General features: G+C 28.8%; 2 protein-coding genes across 2 annotated transcripts; one reads left to right on the top strand and one right to left on the bottom strand.

The window, feature by feature from the left end:
* The first annotated feature begins 1,340 nt into the window (after nt 1-1,340).
* Nucleotides 1,341-7,616, top strand: LOC119680584 (endoplasmic reticulum metallopeptidase 1-like). The gene is made up of 13 exons (XM_038093482.1): nt 1,341-1,426; nt 1,493-2,027; nt 2,115-2,289; nt 2,383-2,467; nt 5,062-5,182; nt 5,244-5,398; nt 5,467-5,850; nt 5,907-6,087; nt 6,153-6,337; nt 6,401-6,544; nt 6,696-6,798; nt 6,865-7,259; nt 7,368-7,616. Exons 1-13 carry the CDS (start codon nt 1,406-1,408, stop codon nt 7,533-7,535), a joined length of 2,652 nt encoding a protein of 883 aa, XP_037949410.1. The 5' UTR covers nt 1,341-1,405; the 3' UTR covers nt 7,536-7,616.
* Nucleotides 7,617-7,996: 380 nt separating this feature from the next.
* Nucleotides 7,997-20,154, bottom strand: LOC119680583. The gene is made up of 3 exons (XM_038093481.1): nt 20,077-20,154; nt 11,864-12,703; nt 7,997-8,388 (listed from the first exon to the last, which is right to left on the bottom strand). Exons 1-3 carry the CDS (start codon nt 20,129-20,131, stop codon nt 8,069-8,071), a joined length of 1,215 nt encoding a protein of 404 aa, XP_037949409.1. The 5' UTR covers nt 20,132-20,154; the 3' UTR covers nt 7,997-8,068.
* Between the last annotated feature and the right edge of the window lie 249 nt (nt 20,155-20,403).

Raw genomic sequence — 20,403 nt, 5'->3', positions numbered from 1 at the left:
TTATTTCTGATTTAGTAGCTTTATTTTAATTTCAAATGTTAAGCAGAACTATCATCCATGGCATTATATATTAAGTTTAAAACTTACTGTGTTATGTTATAGATCGTTCAATAACCGCTTAATATACTTAAATTGTGGAAACTTACTATCTAAATGGTGCCGATTTCTCGTATTTAATTTCCATTATGACTAATTTCCATATTTCCACTAAAATGATTAAGACCAGTATCAAAGCCGTCAATTCTAATCGTTACAATCAATTATTTTTTGAATCGTGAAATTAAAGATATAGATATGGAATAGGTATATGTGATTTTAATAAGACGGTGTTATATACTATTTTTTGTATGGTTTTTTATAGGGTGTGTTTATGTGTCATATTTATGTACACAATGCTTAAACTTTAGATGCTTTAAAAATGAACTTCTGTCAAGTAACAGCCGAGATAATACTAGCAATATGACGCAAAGTCATTAAAAATTACATCAAGAAAGGATCCTGTACTGTGTAATGCGCTATTCTATAATTTTTTTTTTTTTAATTTTATTTGAAATACATTGAATATTCATTTAATCGTAACTATATGATACAGAAATATATGTTACCACATCGATTAAACATATTTATACCTATGTCAACTCTAAAGTGTCTCAATGATAGTATTTACTTCGTTTTTGCTTCTTTACTATTCAACAAAAAAAATGCAATAATCTTTTTATACACAAAGGTCACTAACAATAAATATTAATCACCATTTATACACCTACGAATTTCAGTACAGTGACAACTCCAATAATTGAATTATCACATTCAACATGAAAGACATATATCATTCATTAAGCATGCAATGTTCTAGTCCCCACATTTTATTTTTTATAAAAAGTACTTTCTCTAAACAGACAGTTCTCTTAATTGGTTAGTATTACTTATCTCGTCTATGTTGGCTTAAAAAGGCTTTCACTGTGTATATAGTACACAACACATCTCTTTATAACTTTTCTTAATAATTTGAAATTAGTTAAGATAACAAAATTTATCTCAAAACTTATTTCTATAGATATCGAATGGTATGGAAAGGGGCTCGAATGGAATTTTTTTAATATGTCAAACGTGCCAACTAAATCTTTTCTCAAACTTACCCATACTTCTTGATTGTTTAAAATTTTTGCCATATCGATTTGACTGGCACTCGTTAATTATGTATCAATAAATTTATAGAATACTTAATAATTACCAATGAAGTAATAAAAATTAATATGTTTTAATATCTCCGATAAAAGGTATTGTAAAATGCAAACTCTATATAAGAAGCGCGAGTATTATATCGAATTCAGTTGTGATTTGTGTGTGGATCTGCGAATTCCATACAAAATATTTTTTAATAGTTTTCTAGAAAAGTGAAAAAATGGGTTCCAGAGAAGAACTTGTAAGAAATAGTGAAAAGTGTTTCTAAATTAATAGTATTAAAGAAAAAAAAAAATATAAATTTCAGGTGCCCATAACGCAGTGTTCGCACCATAGTCATGCTTCAAAATGTCCAGAAAGTCAAACTGTGCAACAAGCGGATCCTACGGAAAAATTACCATTCCGTTTTGCGCCGACATTTTTGCTTTTTTGGTTTGTGCTTTTAGCTGCCGTCTCAGTGCCTATGTTTTTGCGTTTACCGGAAGGTCTCACACTAGTGGAGGAATATGCACATCCTAATGAATTTATAGCTGAACGCGCACAACGTATACTCTATGATTTGGAACGTATTGGACCTAAAATTGTAGGAACCTATGCGAATGAAAATGTGACATTGCAATTACTTCTAGATGAAGTTGATAAAATCCGTACTGTGATGAACAATGATATGTTTTTGATGGAAGTTGATGTACAACGCGTTTCTGGACAATACATGCATTGGGAAATGATTAATATGTATCAAGGTGTACAGAACTTGGTGGTGAAATTGAGTACACGCAGCTCAACAAGTACGTCTTCTTTATTGATTAATAGTCATTTCGACTCCAAGGCTGGCAGTCCAGGTTAGTGTATTTTGTTCTTCAATATTATAATTATAGTTCGTAAGCCTATATATTTTAATAATAAAAATAATTTACTTTTAAATACAGGTACTGGCGATGCTGGCGCTATGGTTGTTATAATGTTGGAAACTCTACGTGTACTCGCAACGAGTCACGTACCTTTCAAGCATTCCATTATATTCCTTTTTAATGGTGCTGAAGAAACTCCACTACAGGCCTCTCACGGTTTTATAACACAACACAAATGGGCACCGTCTTGCAAGTAAGTTTGTACAATTATTTAATAATAATTATTAAAATTACAAATAAAAATGTATAATATTTATATTAAAAATATTTTATGTTTTTATTTTAGAGCTCTAATAAATTTAGACTCTGCTGGTAGCGGCAATCGAGAACTTTTATTTCAATCTGGTCCCAACCATCCTTGGTTAATGAATGTAAGTACTTTAAGTATTTCAATACTTGCTTTAAGTGAAAATTACTAATTATTGGCAAATGTAACTAACAATTTCTATTAACTATAATCAACAATTTATATCTTTTTTTTAATACAATCATTAAACAAAAAAAAATTATAATTTTACGACAAGTCATAAAAGCTAATAATTATTATCGAACATTTTAATATTGAAACAGATTTTGGGGAACGAGGCGTGAGCCTTTTCATGTTTTATAAACATAATGATTTATCAGATAACGTATGCATACGTAACAATGGTATTAAGTGAAAATAATTATTCGATAAAATAACTATAAAATCTGTTGTAAAATTTACTGATTACTGAGAGATAAAATTCATAATACATTTCAAAAAAAAAAGCAGCACATTTCATTTCTTCTAATCAGGAAAATACTTGTAATTTGATTTTGTCGATTATACATTATATTATATATACATTATATATTATTATATTATTATATACATTATACATTATATTGTAAATTAAATTAATAACTCTGTTATTTTCAAGATCCAAGTACCCTAGAAATTAGACTAATGTCTACAATTAGTATATTTTTATACTGCAATCTAGGCAGAGTCAATTGTATATTAGGATATATCATAAAAGTTAGGGTATATTACCAGAGGTAAAATTTTATGTAGTATATATTTTTGCAATTTTAAGAAGACCTTCAAGTAGTTTTATTTCTAAAAGAAAGCTACAAAATGTGTTTGAAGATCTATTCAAACCTGTTTTCAGACCAGAACTTACATGATATAAAAATTAATTAAATTAATCAGATCACAGACATCACCCGTCAGTTTGCAATGGTTTTGAATTAGGTTTAATTTTCTCCAATATTATTTTGTTTATCGGCACTCAAGCATATAGTTGCTAACTTTCTACACAAAACTTTATTTTTATCAGTATTCTCAACCTTCAATTACTTTAATATCCCTTTAACTATATACATCTATATATTTTTTTAGCTATATATACTGAATACCATATAAATCATGTTAGACTGCTTGACTGACTACGCTCATATATAATTAGAACAGAACCAACAGTTGAGTAGCTAAGAATATCTTTTACTCTTCAATATAATTCTCTTATTAGTACGACACAATATTCTGTTTAAAACCACAAACAACGTATTTTCTATATAACTCTCTTTCTTGATTTAAGAAAGGAAAATATGTTATCATATAAGGGGGTTTAGTGGTGTAGGGGTCTGTGTCAATACGCAATATTTACCGAGTTATAGGCTATCAATAAAAGTAACAATCCGAAAAAAAAATTGATTTTTGAATAAAAAATAAGTTAATTAATAAGAACTGGAGAAAAGCAGTTTTCAGTACGTAGTGCTTTTCAAAGGATAATTGTAGCAAAATGGTGAATGATAGAGGAAAACTCTTAGACTAAAAATATTCACAGTATTAAAAGGCATTAACTTACGGAATAAATCCATAAAAATATTTAAATAATTTTGCAATAATTTAGGCAGTTTTTAAAATATATTTCTTACTGCATTTTCTATTCGGTAGCCTTTATTTTAACACCATGTATTTAGGCATATATTGAAAATGGACTCAAACCTTGATGTATAAATGTTATTAAAATTTTAATTATCATTTAAATTCAACATTTTATTATTTTTTTGAATTAATTTCGCAATAATTAAGGCATTAGGCTGTTAATTATTTTGAAAATATATTTTTTACTGTATTTTCTTTTAGGTAGACCCTATTTTGCCACCCTGTATCTAGGCATATGTTGAAAATGGACTTAATGCTTGATGTATAAACGTTATTAAACTTTAATTATCATTTAAATTCAACATTTTATTATTTTTTTTTTAAGAAATTTACTGATAAAGTTACTATAGACTTTCATGTAACAAAGAATATTAGTACTCACGATCTCGAGAAACTAGCTCGGTAACCAAGTAACATAACAAATCGGTAATAACAAAATACAAAATATCGAATATCTTAATATGTGAAACTTTTAAAGAAGTATTTTAATACTATGCTAGCATTTCTTGATTTGATAAAAATCTATTCCTCTTTGCCAACTAAGTAAACTTTTATTAGTCCGTTCATTATTTGGGAGCTTGGGTATAGATGGCTTAAAAGAATAAAGTAGCAGATGAGATTGATTAATATGCTAGATGCAGGTTGCTACATTACGAAGAAAGCGATATACACAAAGCTTTTAAAACTCTGCAACATGTTTTTACGTTGGCATTAAAAGGGAGTGAAAGAGATTTTGGAAGAAGTCTTATTCCTATGTCATGCGTTGCCGCGTACATGCTTAAAATTAGAATTAGAAAACGTCTCAAAAAGAAAGCTGCAAAAACTCCATAGATATGCACTAATTGTCCATATCTTTCTTGATATTGTATACAAATCAACGTAAAGTATTGCTCCATATAGTACCACTGTTCGATAATAGTATCACTGTTCGATAATAATTAGATATTAGGTATTTAAGATTATTATTGGTACTCAAGGAAATTATATGTCAGCATATCCTTTTGGATAAATAACAATAAAAAATTTAAATTTTTTTTACATTTATTATAGACTTACCGCAAACATGTTAAACGCCCATTTGCAACAACAATGGCAGAAGAAGTTTTCCACGCGAATCTTATACCTTCTGATACAGATTTCAGAATTTTCAGAGATTTTGGAAGCTTACCTGGTAAATTTTTTATACACAAATTGTTTATAATGCAAACTTTCTTAATAAAACATTTTTCTAGGTTTGGATTTTGCACATTCTTATAACGGCTACGTCTATCATACTAAGTTCGATACTTTCGATGTTATACCCCGTGGTAACCTTCAACACACTGGTGAGAATTTACTTAGTCTATCCCGTGGCTTTGCTAATGCACCTGAAATGGAAAATCCAGAGGTAGTATAAAAATTAGTTATTTAATAAGATTTATATTTGATTTCTCAATTTCTTAATTAAATTAATAGCTACACTCAAAGGGTCACACAGTTTTCTTCGATGTTATGGGTAAATTTTTCATCTCTTACACCGAAACGCAAGGAAAGATTATAAACCTCTCGGTAGCTGTCGCTGCAATAATACTTGTTGTTATATCTATACTACGAATTGCTACAGCCTCCCGTGCTCCATCATCCGATGTTTGGTCACAATTTTTGTTGATTTTTATGTTACACATTCTAGGTTTCGTCCTAGCTGTTGTACTTCCGATTATTATTGCTACGTTATATGACATGGCTGATCTCTCAATGACTTGGTTCACAAATAAATGGCTTGTCATAGGTCTGTATGTGTGTCCAGCACTTTTTGGTTTAGCTGCGCCTACTGTATTCTACCTAAGCCTTAGTAATAATGTAAGTTAACATAATTTAAATCAAAATTATTTGTGTTAATATTTATCAACTTTTAGCAAAAAATTGCACATTCCTACAAACTACAAATGGTGATGCATGCACATTGCATTTTATTGGCCATCATTTGTATCTTACTTACCTTATATGGTATACGTAGCACTTATTTACCTATGCTGTCATTAGGTTTCTACGTTTGCGCATTACTGCTCAACTTGATAACTACATTACATGATCAGGGTAAACTCAATATATTTTTCATTCATCGGTTAAATAAATTATAATCCTCTTTGCAAATATTTCAGGTTATTCTTGGTCGATACTCTTAATTATAGGACAATTGGCACCATTCTTCTATTTCACATTTTTGATTTATGAGTTATTGTGCACTGTTATTCCTATGACTGGTCGTAATGGTACAGCTATTAATCCCGATCTTTTGATTGGTATCTTAACTTTATTAGGAACAGTGTTATCTATGGGTTTCATTGTAAGTCTCTTAAGTTTTCAATATTTGTTAAGGACTTCCAAAAAATATTGTATATCATTTTAGATACATTTAATAAGTCTTTTCCGTCGTCCAAAGTCAGCTCTATTTTTGTTGATAGGAGTTATGATCATTTTTGTGATTATTTCCTTAACTCCTGTTGGTTTTCCATATCGCGCAAAAACTAGTGTTGGACGGGTGAATTTCTTGGTAAGTAAATGTGATTAAAAATCATACTTGCGAACTATACAAGTTTTGATAAATGTTTTTTTAAGATATTGTATAAAAGCATAACTTAACTTTTATTAATTTTAAATACATTAATACAACTATTGTTTATATTAATATTAATTTCTTCTAGCACGTTCGCCGCGTATTCTACGAATATGATGGTACAGTGAGCAGGAATGAGTCTGGCTATTATTTCGATTTCCAAGATAGACGTATACACTATCCTATTGAAAGTATGACAACAACAATTCAAAAGTCTAATTGATAGTAGTAAAAGTAATATATTAAATATTTTCCAGATGCTCTCGATTTAAGTAAACTAAGGGTTGTTACACAAGATTGTGAAGAGCACATGATGTGTGGTTTCCCTGTATTTAATCATAGATGGGCGAAGGCACGCAATGAAGGCAGATGGTTACCAACAGAACAACCTGTTCACATACCATTCACACCAACATTAACATTACTTAATCGATCCGTCGATGACGTCGCTAGGAGAGTACGTTATGAGTTCGAGCTAAAGGGTTCAACACATCATAGTCTGTTTGTGCAAGCATTGGATGGCGTTACTATAACTGATTGGTCATTCATTAGAAATATGTTGGAACAACCAGATAAATGGCAACCACCTTATCATATCTTCTTTGATTATTGTGCAGATGATACACCATTAAAATTCTATTTTGAATTGAAGGTAAGGAGCAATATTCTTTTATAACTTTTTTAGTCTCAATTCGCATATTTTTTATTTATTTCATTTAATTATAATTTATTAATTATATTATTATTTTATAAATTTTAGAAAACAAGTGGTTCACTTGATGGACCACTCTTCGAACTTGGAGTTTCCACACATTTCGTTAGTTTTGAACATGATCGTGGGGCTGCTGGAGAAGAGTTCATTAGAAGTTTCCCGAATTACATACATGTTATGGAATGGCCCAGTTTATATGAGAGACACATATTCTAATATATATTTGTAATATTAAATAGTGTAATAAATATTAAGTGTATTAAAACAGTATCTGTTTGATTTAAGTATTGAAGTTATAAGTAACGTAGATGTGAATAAAATTACCCACCCAGTTTCACCTACTTTCAATAATTCTAAAATATTAATTTTAAAACATAATATTGCATATTGCTTATATATATTTATTTATAGATTAATTAAATCTTTAAACATTTGAACTGGAATAAAACACTTAGTTACATTACATTTATTATATATATATATATATAGTTATTAAAAAAAAAGAACATCGCACTCTATGAATGGCAGGACAGGGATTGCACAGTAGTTTTCTATGACTAAAACAATAACAATATCAATGCATTCGTTGTAAATTCAAAAGAAAAAGTTTGTCTAGTTCAAGTGTTATACAATTTTATATATATAATATTATTATAATAAAATAAAATAAATAATTTTTATATTTAATATTTTACAAGTACGATATGTGTATGTCCCTGACAACCATTCATAATTGCCATAATCGACTATTATTTACCCAAACCCACCCACATGTAGTTTGGATCAATGAAATGTGAACCATGATATCCAGGCGGATTCATAGCTACTAACGAGCGTATCTTTTGTGATGGACGATAATTACGTATTGCATGTAATACGCCACTTGTTTTAGTGTTGGGGTCACCATCTGTCACGTCTTTATCATTCGAAAATTGTTCTTCCAATATGCTACGTAAAGAGTGCTCACCTTCAAGTAATTTCTTTCCTGAGTGACTTAATTTAGAGTTCTCTGAGAAATTAACATTTGTAGATAAATCTCTAAAAAAATCACCAAGATTAGTCATCGTTCCTAAAACAAAAAATGATATAAAAATTAGTTCGATAAAAAAATATTAGTGCTGTAATCAAAAAGTATGGTAAAATTTTAGTCTAAAATAAGCTTTTCAATTCCGACAAGCCTGTGTAGTACTATCCCTGATATCATCTATATCAAAATGCATGTCAATATCTGGATTTAGTTACACATAAGTTTATGAATAGTTATAATTAATTGTCCATTAGCTTTTTTTCAATATCTAAGTTTGATTAAATATTGTTTTCGTAATATTTTGCTGGAGAAACTTTAAGAATTTTAGAGAAAAACGTCGGCGCAAAAAATATTTACAAGTAGTATAAACAATTAAAACTGACAGACTTACCAACACCGCGTTATCAAATCTCAGAATGGTTACAGGCTTCTCGGGGAGGTATGCAATCTGAGGTGAATTATTGCTTAGTCTGATGAAGTGATAAAGAATAATCCAGTCAAGGCGTAAAGAGGGGTTTTAAAAACCTCGAGTTAAGAAAGAGTATAAGTGCTTAAGTGCACTGGCTCAAATAGCTTCAACATAATAATAAATAAAAATTATTAATAAAAAATAATACAATAAAATAAATTACTCATTAACTTATATATATTAATTTATAATTACAATTAAAGAAGTCTTGATAGTGTTTAATAGGATTTGTCGTGGAGCGAAGCACTGTAACCACAGCAGTTCTAACATTTACTATTAATGTTAGTACTAAATACATATATTAGAATGTGTTAATAATATTCAAAATATTTTAAATAAGAATTTTTTAAAATTTTCGATATTAAATAAATATTGATTTGAAGTATATTTTATTTAGCAACGACTATTTGAAATAGTTTTATTATTATGATAATTTCAAAATCTTTAAAAACTCAAATTTTCTTAAATTGACTTTGTTCTTAAATCTTTCTACAAATCTATATTAAAGACCTAAAAACAGCATTAAATATGAGTTCTAAGAATACATACTATGAATGTAAACTGAATCAACCAGTTGGTTTAATTGTTACTAAATTAAAAGGAGTTTGTGTAAGAGTATTAAATATCTCAGCTTAATTAATATTGTTGTCATCGTAATTATTTAAACTTTTCCTGTATTTATTCATACTTTTAATTCCACTTCAAAAGTTTCCAGTTTTTCCAATTTTTTTAAGCAGATATTAAAGTTATTTTAGCTAAACATTTTATTAACTAAGTTAAGTATGCACTTCAAAAATATAACCTTGATGTTCAACGTATTAAATGTTGTAAATATTAAACTGTGTGGATAAATACAGAAAGATTTCAGCAACTCTTCAGAAGTTTTAAATGATTACGTGAAGCACCCCGTCTGATTAATTCCATCTACCTTGCCACAGAAGAGAAATATTAAACTGTGTGGATATTTTATTTCGAGATGTGTAGCAGTCAAACGCCACCCTAGATGTGAATGGAACTAAATTCAAAACCTTTAACCCAATTATTTGATAGTATGTATATATTCCTATTCCATTTTTTTTCCACTTTCAGACAAGCTATAGCTTCTACAATAGCGATCACCTGCGCCTGAAAAACATTGTAGTGATCAGAAAGCCTATAATATATCCATTTACTAAGTTCCTCTAAGAAAACTTTACTAACTATACCACAAACTATTTTCTAAGACCTCCGTCTTTATGTAAATAATCCCATACTGCTTAAGACTTGAATTAATTAGAAATTACGTAAAAACTTTAAAGAATTTAATATAAGATTTCCAGAGATATATAGTTGTACGCATTGTATGTAATTTTATTTTTTACTATTTATAGTCCAAAGTCAAAAAGTGAGTATTAAATTTATTCGTCTTGTTATCAAGACAAAGTGCTGTGCGAAACATTATTGCAGGGACTACATAGCGTATGAGTGTTTCGGCATTGATATTCTTTTGATTAGTGAGTTTCTACTACTGTTCATCTTCTTCTTATAGTTTTAAGTTTCAGGTATATAATATAAGGGAAAGAAGAAATCATTATTCCCATTTGATTGCGAAATGGGCTTAGCGGTGAATGAGAGAAAACTATTGTTAATATCTGCTACGAGGGGTTCAGTAGGTAATTGGAATGTAGAGCTCTCTCTCGACTAACAAATTTACGCGCTATATGACGCTCATGCTACCTATGGGTCTGTATGGCACGGAAGCATGAACTTTATCACAGAATGATGAAGCAGCAATTGGTTTTTCGACTTTTCGACAGAGAATTTTTTCGTAAGATATTTGATCCTTTATGAGTTGCCTATGGTGGCTGTGGTGAAACGCAAACTTACAAGGAAATTGTAAATTGTATTTTACTTAGTGTGTTTTGACCGGGCACTGTGGCCTTAAGTTCAGCAGATGTATTAGTAGGACTTGCTGCTTGTCAAGAAATAAGTTATGCCAAATATATATATCGGCGTATTATCGTGATGCGTATGGTTTAAGAACACCATCCTGTTAAGCATTTAAGGAAGGTAACCGTGTTCAACAACTCTGGATTCTGTCTGTATGATCCATTCCCACGGAAAAGAATATAATATTTCCGAAAAAGGCATTAATATATTTTCGATGTAAGGCATACCTATGGTAAGAGACGACTACAATCCAATAGGCATTATCTAATAATATTTTGAGTATAAATGGTAGAGAGTGATGTTGTCTTGAGGAATTCGCACAGTGGTGTAAATCTGGTAGAGCGCAAGTCAAGGGTTAGCTTCAATAGAGGTTAGCTCTTTTAATGGGAGTATCGTGACGGCAGTGGTTAAAATCTAAAGCCGTGTGCGTAAAATTATTGTATTAATTTCTTTCATTCGATATGGCGTTGCATTTACTATCTGAGTGTTGTGACCCAAAAAGCAGTAAAAGTGTTAGATAGGCCTCGCTCTCTCCCACTGAGAAAACTCTATTCAAACGTATAGCTTCAATTAGTATTGACGGAATTTCTTGGAATTTGAATGTTATTTTTATCAGCGCAATATACTGATATGTCTATTAATAGCACTCTAGTGTTTAGACTACAAGGCAGGTAGTAACTTTAAAAACTGGATACTGTCAGTGTGCCACTTGAGTAATGTACATTTCTACAGTTAGCAGGCTACAAAATATTTATTCATTCATTTTATTCATTCTGGTGATGAAATAGCCTACTAAAAGCATAAGATTATTTATTAGGTATAACAGAGTGTGTTCTACAGAGGCATAATAGATGCCTTATCCGCATGTGACCATAATTCTTTAGTATAGTACGAACGGTGAACTTATAATGAATTCCTTTATTCATTAGGGATTCATTAGGATTCACTATTAGGGAGTCAGTAAATTATCATTGGAAAGTTATACAAAATTTAAAGGATCTTGCATTATTTGAAGTTTTTGCAACAATTTTGCTAAAATAGAGAGTCTATATTGCCGGTTAAGGCATGATTGCTTTTTAACTGCATACAAGTATAACTAGAAAGATATTATTTACTGACCTGCACTTATTGAGGGTACGAACTGTTGCTGTTCATCTTTGTCCGTACGAAGCTTTTCACGTTTATTGTAGTTCTGCATTTTTTCAAGCTGCTTCAAGGATTCTTTCAAGTCATTATCACGCTCCGATAGAGCATAGGGATAACGTGGTTTTAATTTAGGTGCTTGTTCTTCGTAGGAAGTTATAATATCGAATACTGTGCGAGGCCACTGATCGCCAATAGGCAACGGCTTACGTTTCTTTGACATTTTAAACACTTTATCATAATTTTCAATTTCTGCCGAATCTCTGTCTTTATTGTTATCAGTTCGTTTTTGCATATTTTTGTCATTTAATAATTGTTCATTATCATTTCGCAAAGCGTAATTGACGTTATCGCCGACATTTAAAATTTGGTGCTCATCTCGATTGGGTGCAAGTTCTTTGGAGTACTCATTGTCGTCACCGAATTCGTTAAATTGTAAATTGTCTTTCGCATTTGTATTATCAATGACCAAACTCCTCTGCTTTTGTGCAAACGGATGTAAAACCTTTTGAGTACGGAAATTTGTAGTACGAAATTGTTGCTTTTGACGTCGCTGCAAATCCTTTAACCATAAAGCATACCAGTCATCTCTGCTTTGTTGATTTACTGCAAAAGGATGCGTGGCGCCTATAGTAGCGAAAGCAATTTCGGTAGGTGCCAAAGTATATCCGTTTCCTGTGTTAATCTTACGAATCGATTGCGGCAAACTATTGTCAAAATATTGGGGAGGTTTGTTTGTGTCATCGTATAGTAACTGTTGCTTTAGTATTTGCGAAGAAAAAGAATGCTGTGGGAGATGAGGTGGTAAGGCTGCAACTGCAATTAAAATAGAAATTTTTCAAATTTTTTTTTTAATTATAAAGGATTTTTAATACGTCATAAATATTAAAAATAGCTTGTAGTATTGTTACATTTAATTTTTTAAACATTGTTAAAGGTCAAATCTGTTGTAGGTAAATACAATTATGTCCTTATTTGATTGTATTCCTATTTATTTATACACATTTCTCTGTTTTTCATTGATAAGTTTATTTAATCATAACTGAGTACCTAAAAAAATTCTATTGTTTAATCAAAGTGGAGGTAATTGTTTTGTAAAATATAAATTATTGATGCTTATCAACATTTACTCATATTTCATATTTATCCTCAAGGCAGTACTGCAAAGAAACAATAACACGACCTCACATTTCTTAAACTCATATATCCTCTTTGAGTTAAAAAATTATTCCTTGAAAAAGGAAATTGAATTTTTAATTTAAAATAATCTCATGCAAGTATGATTTGAAGTGAAAATCAGACGAGTATTGTGCGTGAATTCATAATCATGGAAAATTAAAAATGATTTTGATTTCTAAATATAAACTCAATGAAGCTTAATTATAAATTAATGACTTATTAAAATTTTACTACAGTTAACCTTTCACATTTTATATTAAAAAAATGTATATATGTATACTTAAGTTGAATTTTAAAAAATATCTTCTTTTTCTTAAACTGTCTATCCATGATGTTGACGGTCATATTTACTAAATTTTTTTATATTTACTTTAGATAAATATGTATCATAATGGGCCTAAGTGGATCCACTAAGGATCGCCGGTATAACCTTAGATAAATATGAAGGTTCGTATAAGTTGCCTAGAAATAAGATATAATATTTGAGATACAAGAGATAAAATAAAAAAAGTGACAATAACTTTGGAACTTGAGCATTGAAAGTTTGTGCAGCCTTGGTTATTTGTGGAAAAATTCGATTAGTCATCGCTTCTAATTTGACAGGCACGAGTTCTAAGCCTGACACTTGCAGTCCAAACAAATTATATACGGACTATAAACTAATTAAAAAAAATTCAAATATTTTCTAACACTATAAGTACTTGGCAATACTCGAAACAGTGTTGTATGGTCAGCCAAATTTTAATAAATTAACTAAATTTTTGTTGTTGTCTTTACATTTCTACTCGAACTCATCTAACTTTTAAAAAAATTTATTTTGACAACAAAATTTAAGTACGCCGTTTATCTTGAGCTGCACGAATATACTTTCTAATTGTACTTGTGCAACCCATTTACGTCTATTTATAAGCCGCTACATCTGCGATCGCGACAGCTTAAGTCCTATACCACCATTTATATCTATTCTTTATTGTAGTTTCATTTGCAAGAGCCTGTATTTAGTAATACAAAGGATATATCTCAAATGAGCAGTTATGAGCAGTTTTGGTTCTTTTTTACAACGTCTTAGACCTAGTAATCTTTAGTAAGCGATATATCTCAATAGCGATATAAGCACCATATCTCAAACGTTTGCATTCTGTTTATTTTTGCAACTTCAAGTGTCAATGCTTCTACTCCACACAATAATATGGAACAAATATTACTATAACACGAATCGTATTTATAGTTTTATATACAAATTAGTATTAGTTAAAACTTTTCTTAAGTCGAAGTGCGCGTTTCAGGTCATAACTCATAGAATAGCTCAATTTAACTATCAAAAGAAAGAAATGTTAAAATAAAAATTGTTTTATTTATATCGAATTTTAGATGTAGATGTCTTCAAATCCATGTACTGCTCTTCATTGATTAACAAACGATTCACATATTGCACCAATGTGGACCACTGCAGAATCTTCATATATTCACTTCAACATTAAAATTTTTAACTATTATATTGGTCTACAAAATGTACCATATCGAGTGGTCGAGTAAGTTACGTCACCCCGAACTAAAAGATCTATTGTGCGCTTAAAGGCCCAACTATTGATAAATCCCGTAATTGGTGTGGGCTTAATTTTACCTATTTTATTGGGAAAAGTTCCCACTTTCAAGGTTGTCAAGTCTACGTATTGCCGCCGCTAGGCAGTTGCATATAATATGTTCTGATGTTACCTTCTCCTCATGACAGAGTCGATTGGAATCACTTTCTGCCGCATATATATTCTTCATGTGGTGATTGAGTGTCTTGTAAGAAGTTTAGGATAGCGTCAACTATGATGTGAATCTTCTTGACTGTCGCATTTCTGTTTGCGGTCTCCAGTGTACAAGTAGATTTTGTTTCTCCCGTTCATATAATAATTTATTTGTGCAGCTATTTGTTACCCCGCAGAAGGGCTCTGAACCAATAAAAGAAGTACATGCACACTTTTTTGTTAGGGAGTCTGCTATTTCATTGCCCTCATGCTCTTTATATCCTGGTACCCATATAAGCGTAATATAGTTCCTCGATGCTAGATTATTGAGAAGTTTAAAGTATTCCCAGACCAACTTTGATTGGAATGAGGTGTTTCTAAAGATTTTAGAGCTGCTCCTTGTTAAGTACTCCATTAGTTTGTTTATTTATGTATTGCTCAATTAGAAACTTTTCCTTATCTGAACCGATAATATTTGGCAATTGTTCATATTTTTGCAAGAGCAACTGTTTCTTCACTCTATTAAGTCTTATTGTTTTTTGAACACGTTGAAATTTTGTCCTTTTGGTGCTTACCAGGACTCTTTAAGGACTATTCCGATCGCCACGTCATGCCCATTTAATAACGGATCGTAGGAAAAAGAATTTTTTTTAACAATTTCTTCACTGCACCATATGTCAATATAGATTAGTTTTCTAAATATCGGGGTTTGAAGTGGTTAATTTTTACAAAAAAAGATAGTTAAGGTAAAAAAAATGTAGTTTAATGTTAGCACATCAGTGTAAAAAGTTTATAACTTTAAAGATCGATGTCTTGAAAAGTAAGTTATATCGCCTAATATCGCAGTCAAGTAAGTTTTTTCAAAATAATAGACTATACTAAAATTCGTTGTTAAATTGGATTTCCTGGCAAATTAGAATGGTTCTTAAAACTGATATGTCCAAAGAAGTGTATAGATTTATATGCACTTTACTTTAAATAGTTAAATATTCAATTATATTTCATATATTAAATATTATTTTCAATATTTAACAATTTAATTTAAAAACATTGACATCTGAAATTTAAAATATATGTGTATAAATCGAATACTCTTATAAGAAAATAACAAAAGCGGAATTAAATTAAGAATGTTTCAATACTTTAAAAAGAACTAAATATATATGTAATATATATAATATAAAGAAGTAGTTGTGAGAATTATTGTTTTTTTTTTTTGTAGATTATTTTATTAAAAATAAGAGTTGTAAGCGGAGCTTCACATATCTATTGTGATACCATAAGAACTTGGTTGCAAGTTAATCCAATTCTTACGTTTTTATTGTAAACTCATTTAAAAGCCCATATGCTTATGCTCAGATGCTTATATTAATTATATTTTATAAACAAGTGATGTAGGAAAGGTCAACATTTTCAATTAAGTAGAAAGCTTTTTAAATTACGCATTTAAAATAGACAGATATATGTGAAGAGGAACCTACTAAAAAAGGTCTTTCGGTAACGACAGAGATTGACTGAGGTGTTCAGTATTCCTTTCTCCATCATTATCTTCTCTAATACAAAGCTTTTATACAAGACATTGATGTATATATAGAGCATAATATATATAAACCAACCAGATACTTTGTTAAGTTATAATTATAGTTATACCAGATTAATTTAACAAAAAATTCAATTAATTAAAATAATATAAAAAATAAAACTTTTGTTGTTGTAGTTCACTACTGTTCGAAAAAACCTCCATAAAAAATTAAATTAAATTTTTATTTCAAAAATATGCTTAAATTAATTTAAAATATTTTTTATTTAATTTGTTAAGTAATTTAATTAAAGTTTCATATATAAAATAATTAATTTTTAAATCAGAACTTTAGTTCATTATTACTTGTACTCAAATAACTGATTTTTTTTGCATTTGATATGATTACACATACTTATAACACAAATAATATTTAACTTCAAGTTTTGAATAGATTTCAAAAATAATAACTTGTTGTCACATAGCTGGCAATATCTTACTCAGTCATCACTTGACGAATGTTCATTTTTAAAGCGTCAGGAGTAAAGCCTCCATAAACATTATCCTTTGGGTAACCCAGTCGTGCTTTGTTGTTGAAGTGTCGCCACTTGAACATAACCTGACCAAATCCAACGGTGATAAATTGTATGATCATGGTAACAAATTTACTTCCCGAAAACGTGAAATTTTTCATTATTTCTACCAGAATAAATTCAAAATATTGGTGCAACAACTATCCAATTAAATCCACACATAAAAATTGCAATTATGTGACGGTTTGTGTTACACTAAAAGATATACGCCTCTTGCACGCCCAGAAAGAGTGTGAAACCATGCAATAACTTCATGTGGATTCAATAGTCATTAGTCTATTATTTGTGGATTTGGAAGACTGTACATGGACAACTTTTATTATTGACATATGCTAAATCGAGCCATAATATTCCAAAAGATAAAACCAAATCCTGTGCGTATCATGCAATGTATAAATTTCAATCTGCTATGTTATAACACTTTTAATATAAATATTTTCAGTAGACTATATTTAGGTCCTAGCACAACTGGTTGTAGAATAAGTTTCTTTCATATATCCCTGCCACTTTACCTACAGTATATTTAGATGGACGATTATGTCGTTCATAAGCAACTGGTATTGCATTTAATGTACATACTACGGTTTCTTCTTTTCTTTAAACTAAATAATAATAAATTATTTATAATAAAATTCAATTAAATTCAAAAAAGCTGTTTAAGTACTAATTACGGGGTGATAAAGGTCAAAACCTGCAAAAGCCCTTACTCATATACTTTAATCTTTTACCAATTGATTTAGTAGCTTACTACGGTGATCTTATTAAAAAAAAAATTGAAATAAAGTACCTCAAAAATAATAATATTTTTCAGAACGTTCTAACGTTCTTGAGAAACTTCCAGATTCCTATAAGAGGTCGAATTCTGCAGTATCCGCGAAAACCAAACTTAAAGCATAACTTCATCAATCAAATCAGTTTTTTCAAAGCGTTATAGCCCACATTTTAATCAATAGGTCTACATCATATTATATTTTATTTTATATATGAAAACTAGTTTTTTTGTTATTTAAAATATAATTTGCTAATAATTTTGTTTCTGAACGTGTTAATTGGTTAATAGTTAAATAATACATTTTTTAAAAAATTCATTTCTTTTTTAAAAATTTTTATTTAAACCAATATTTCGACTGTATTCGTTTAGGTAATTTTTGAAAGAAAATTTGATCATTAAAATTTTTGATCATTAAATATAATATAATTTGCAATAAAGAGTTAGTAGTATTTGAAATTTAATAACTTTTTGTTAGTCTCTTTAATATAAGAGCAGACTTAAAGAAAACGTAATATACAACTGTCCTCCTTTAGGAAAACTCTATTTCGAACCCCGGTGAACTATCAGAAACTGGCAATGGTATGATTCATAAAGAATATAATTTGGTTTAAATGTTGGATGTAATTTTTACAATACTAAATGTATTTCATTTAATAATATCTTCTACTAAATCATGAAGAAATGTTTGATTTAACAATATCTTCGTAGAAAAAGTCATTCAGACATAATTATTTGAATTATTTGAATAAAAAAATTAAAAAGAAAATAAAGATAAAATTTTTATAAATTTATGGTTTATTTCTAGAACTAAAATTTTAGTTTTATTAAAATTAATTGATGAATATTTAAATCCAGAAAAAATGTAATATGTTATTTTATATTTATATGGGTTAGATATTTTTTGACGAATATAATAATTTTTTTTTCAATTATTTATGTTAATTTTTATATAATTATTTTTTCATTTTTTATAATTTCAATATTATTGTAAATGTAAATGAATTAAAAAATCGAAATCCTTATTAATTTATCTAATTATAAAGATTAACAATTCTTATTATTGTTTTTTGTTAAAAACTGTTGTATAATATTAAAATAATAATATTATAGTAAAATAATATGTAAAATAAATGAAATATATGAAATTATATAAAGTAAATCCAAAACTTAAGGCTGTCATATTATGATTGTATTATTATTAAATATATGGAGAGGTTTCGAACAGTAGTTAATTGTAGCAACAAAATTTTATTATTTAATTAATTCAATTTTTGGGCTGACCATTCATACAGCTGTTTTGAATATTTGCCAAATAGCAAATAGAACTGAAAGACATCATTGGTCCTTTGCAATATCTTATGTTTAATAATTTGTTTATAATTTTTTTCAAAACTGCAAGTACAAAGGGTTGAACTCTATTAAGTAAAATAGTCACCTTTGTCATAACTGTTGTTAAAATCAAATTTAATATTAAATTTATATAAAATAGTCACTTAAAAATGACGTAAAATTATAAGTTATATTTAAAAAATATTGGTCTAGCACGTACAAATCGTGGAGTAACATTCGCATGACTTTCTCAATATTACGTTTCTAGATTAGTTTCTATACATAAGAAAGAATATATAAATCATGCAATAAATAATGCCTCTACAAACAGAATAGTATTAAAATTTAACAATTGAAAATAAAAATATAATTAATTAATTCAATTATTTTGCAACTGGTTTATGATTACGTTCTAATATAAACACAGTAAATAAATTTGTTAATAAAATTTAAACATCAAATTAGCAAAACTTCACAAAATCTGCGAACATAAAAAAGTCAAGTATGGTTTTGGGCCAGTTCGTTAAGGAACGCTGACTCTGAGCTTCAAATTTGGCCGGGCAGGAGTTCGATTTGTGATACTTGCAATCTCAAAAAATTATTTACGAATAATTAAATACAGGAATTATTTCCAAGATCACTGATGATAGGTATTTGGCAATACTCGAAATAGCTGTATGGTCAGTCAAAACTTCAATTAATTAAAATAATATAAAAAGGAATTTTTATTGTTGTAGTTTACTACTTTTTGAAAACCTCTTTATAAATTTATAATATTATATTATTAAATTAATATTATATTATTTCGTCATAACTGATGTTAAAATCAAATTTAATATTAAATAAATATATAATATTATAATTTTAAATTAAAGTCAAAAATTTGGAATTTATTATAAGAAATGCAGAAAACGCAGTCTTAATAACAGATTATAACAAATAGAGTTTTAAAAATAATAAATACACATTAAATTTTTTTATTATAATTTATTAATCTTATTAAAAATGTATAATTTTTTATATTATTTAATTAATATTGTTTAAAAAATATTTTGTCTTACCACGCATGAAAAAAATAAAAAGCAGCATTTTTTTAATACAACACAAAGGCAACATTTTGGTTAAATTTGGTTGCCAAATTTAAATATTTTTTTTTTTTAAATATATTTTGATTTAAATTCACATTAAATTCTCTGTTAAATATTGTAACTTTTGGGCCACATTTTGCAAATTGCTTTAAAAGCAATGCCGACTAGAATTCAACTGTTTTCGCCGATCGCTGAACCGTTTACTGCAATCCTTTTTCCAAATTCACTACACAAAAACTGAAACCGAATTCAATAGCAACGCCGCTTTTATAGTTACGGCGCGCGAATATTCACCCAAAG

Source organism: Teleopsis dalmanni, chromosome 2 (genome assembly GCF_002237135.1).
Source record: "Teleopsis dalmanni isolate 2A chromosome 2, ASM223713v2, whole genome shotgun sequence".
In the NCBI taxonomy this organism is placed as follows: domain Eukaryota; kingdom Metazoa; phylum Arthropoda; class Insecta; order Diptera; family Diopsidae; genus Teleopsis; species Teleopsis dalmanni.
The sequence above is the reverse complement of the archived record's forward strand: the minus strand, read 5'-3'. Positions and strand labels throughout refer to the sequence as shown.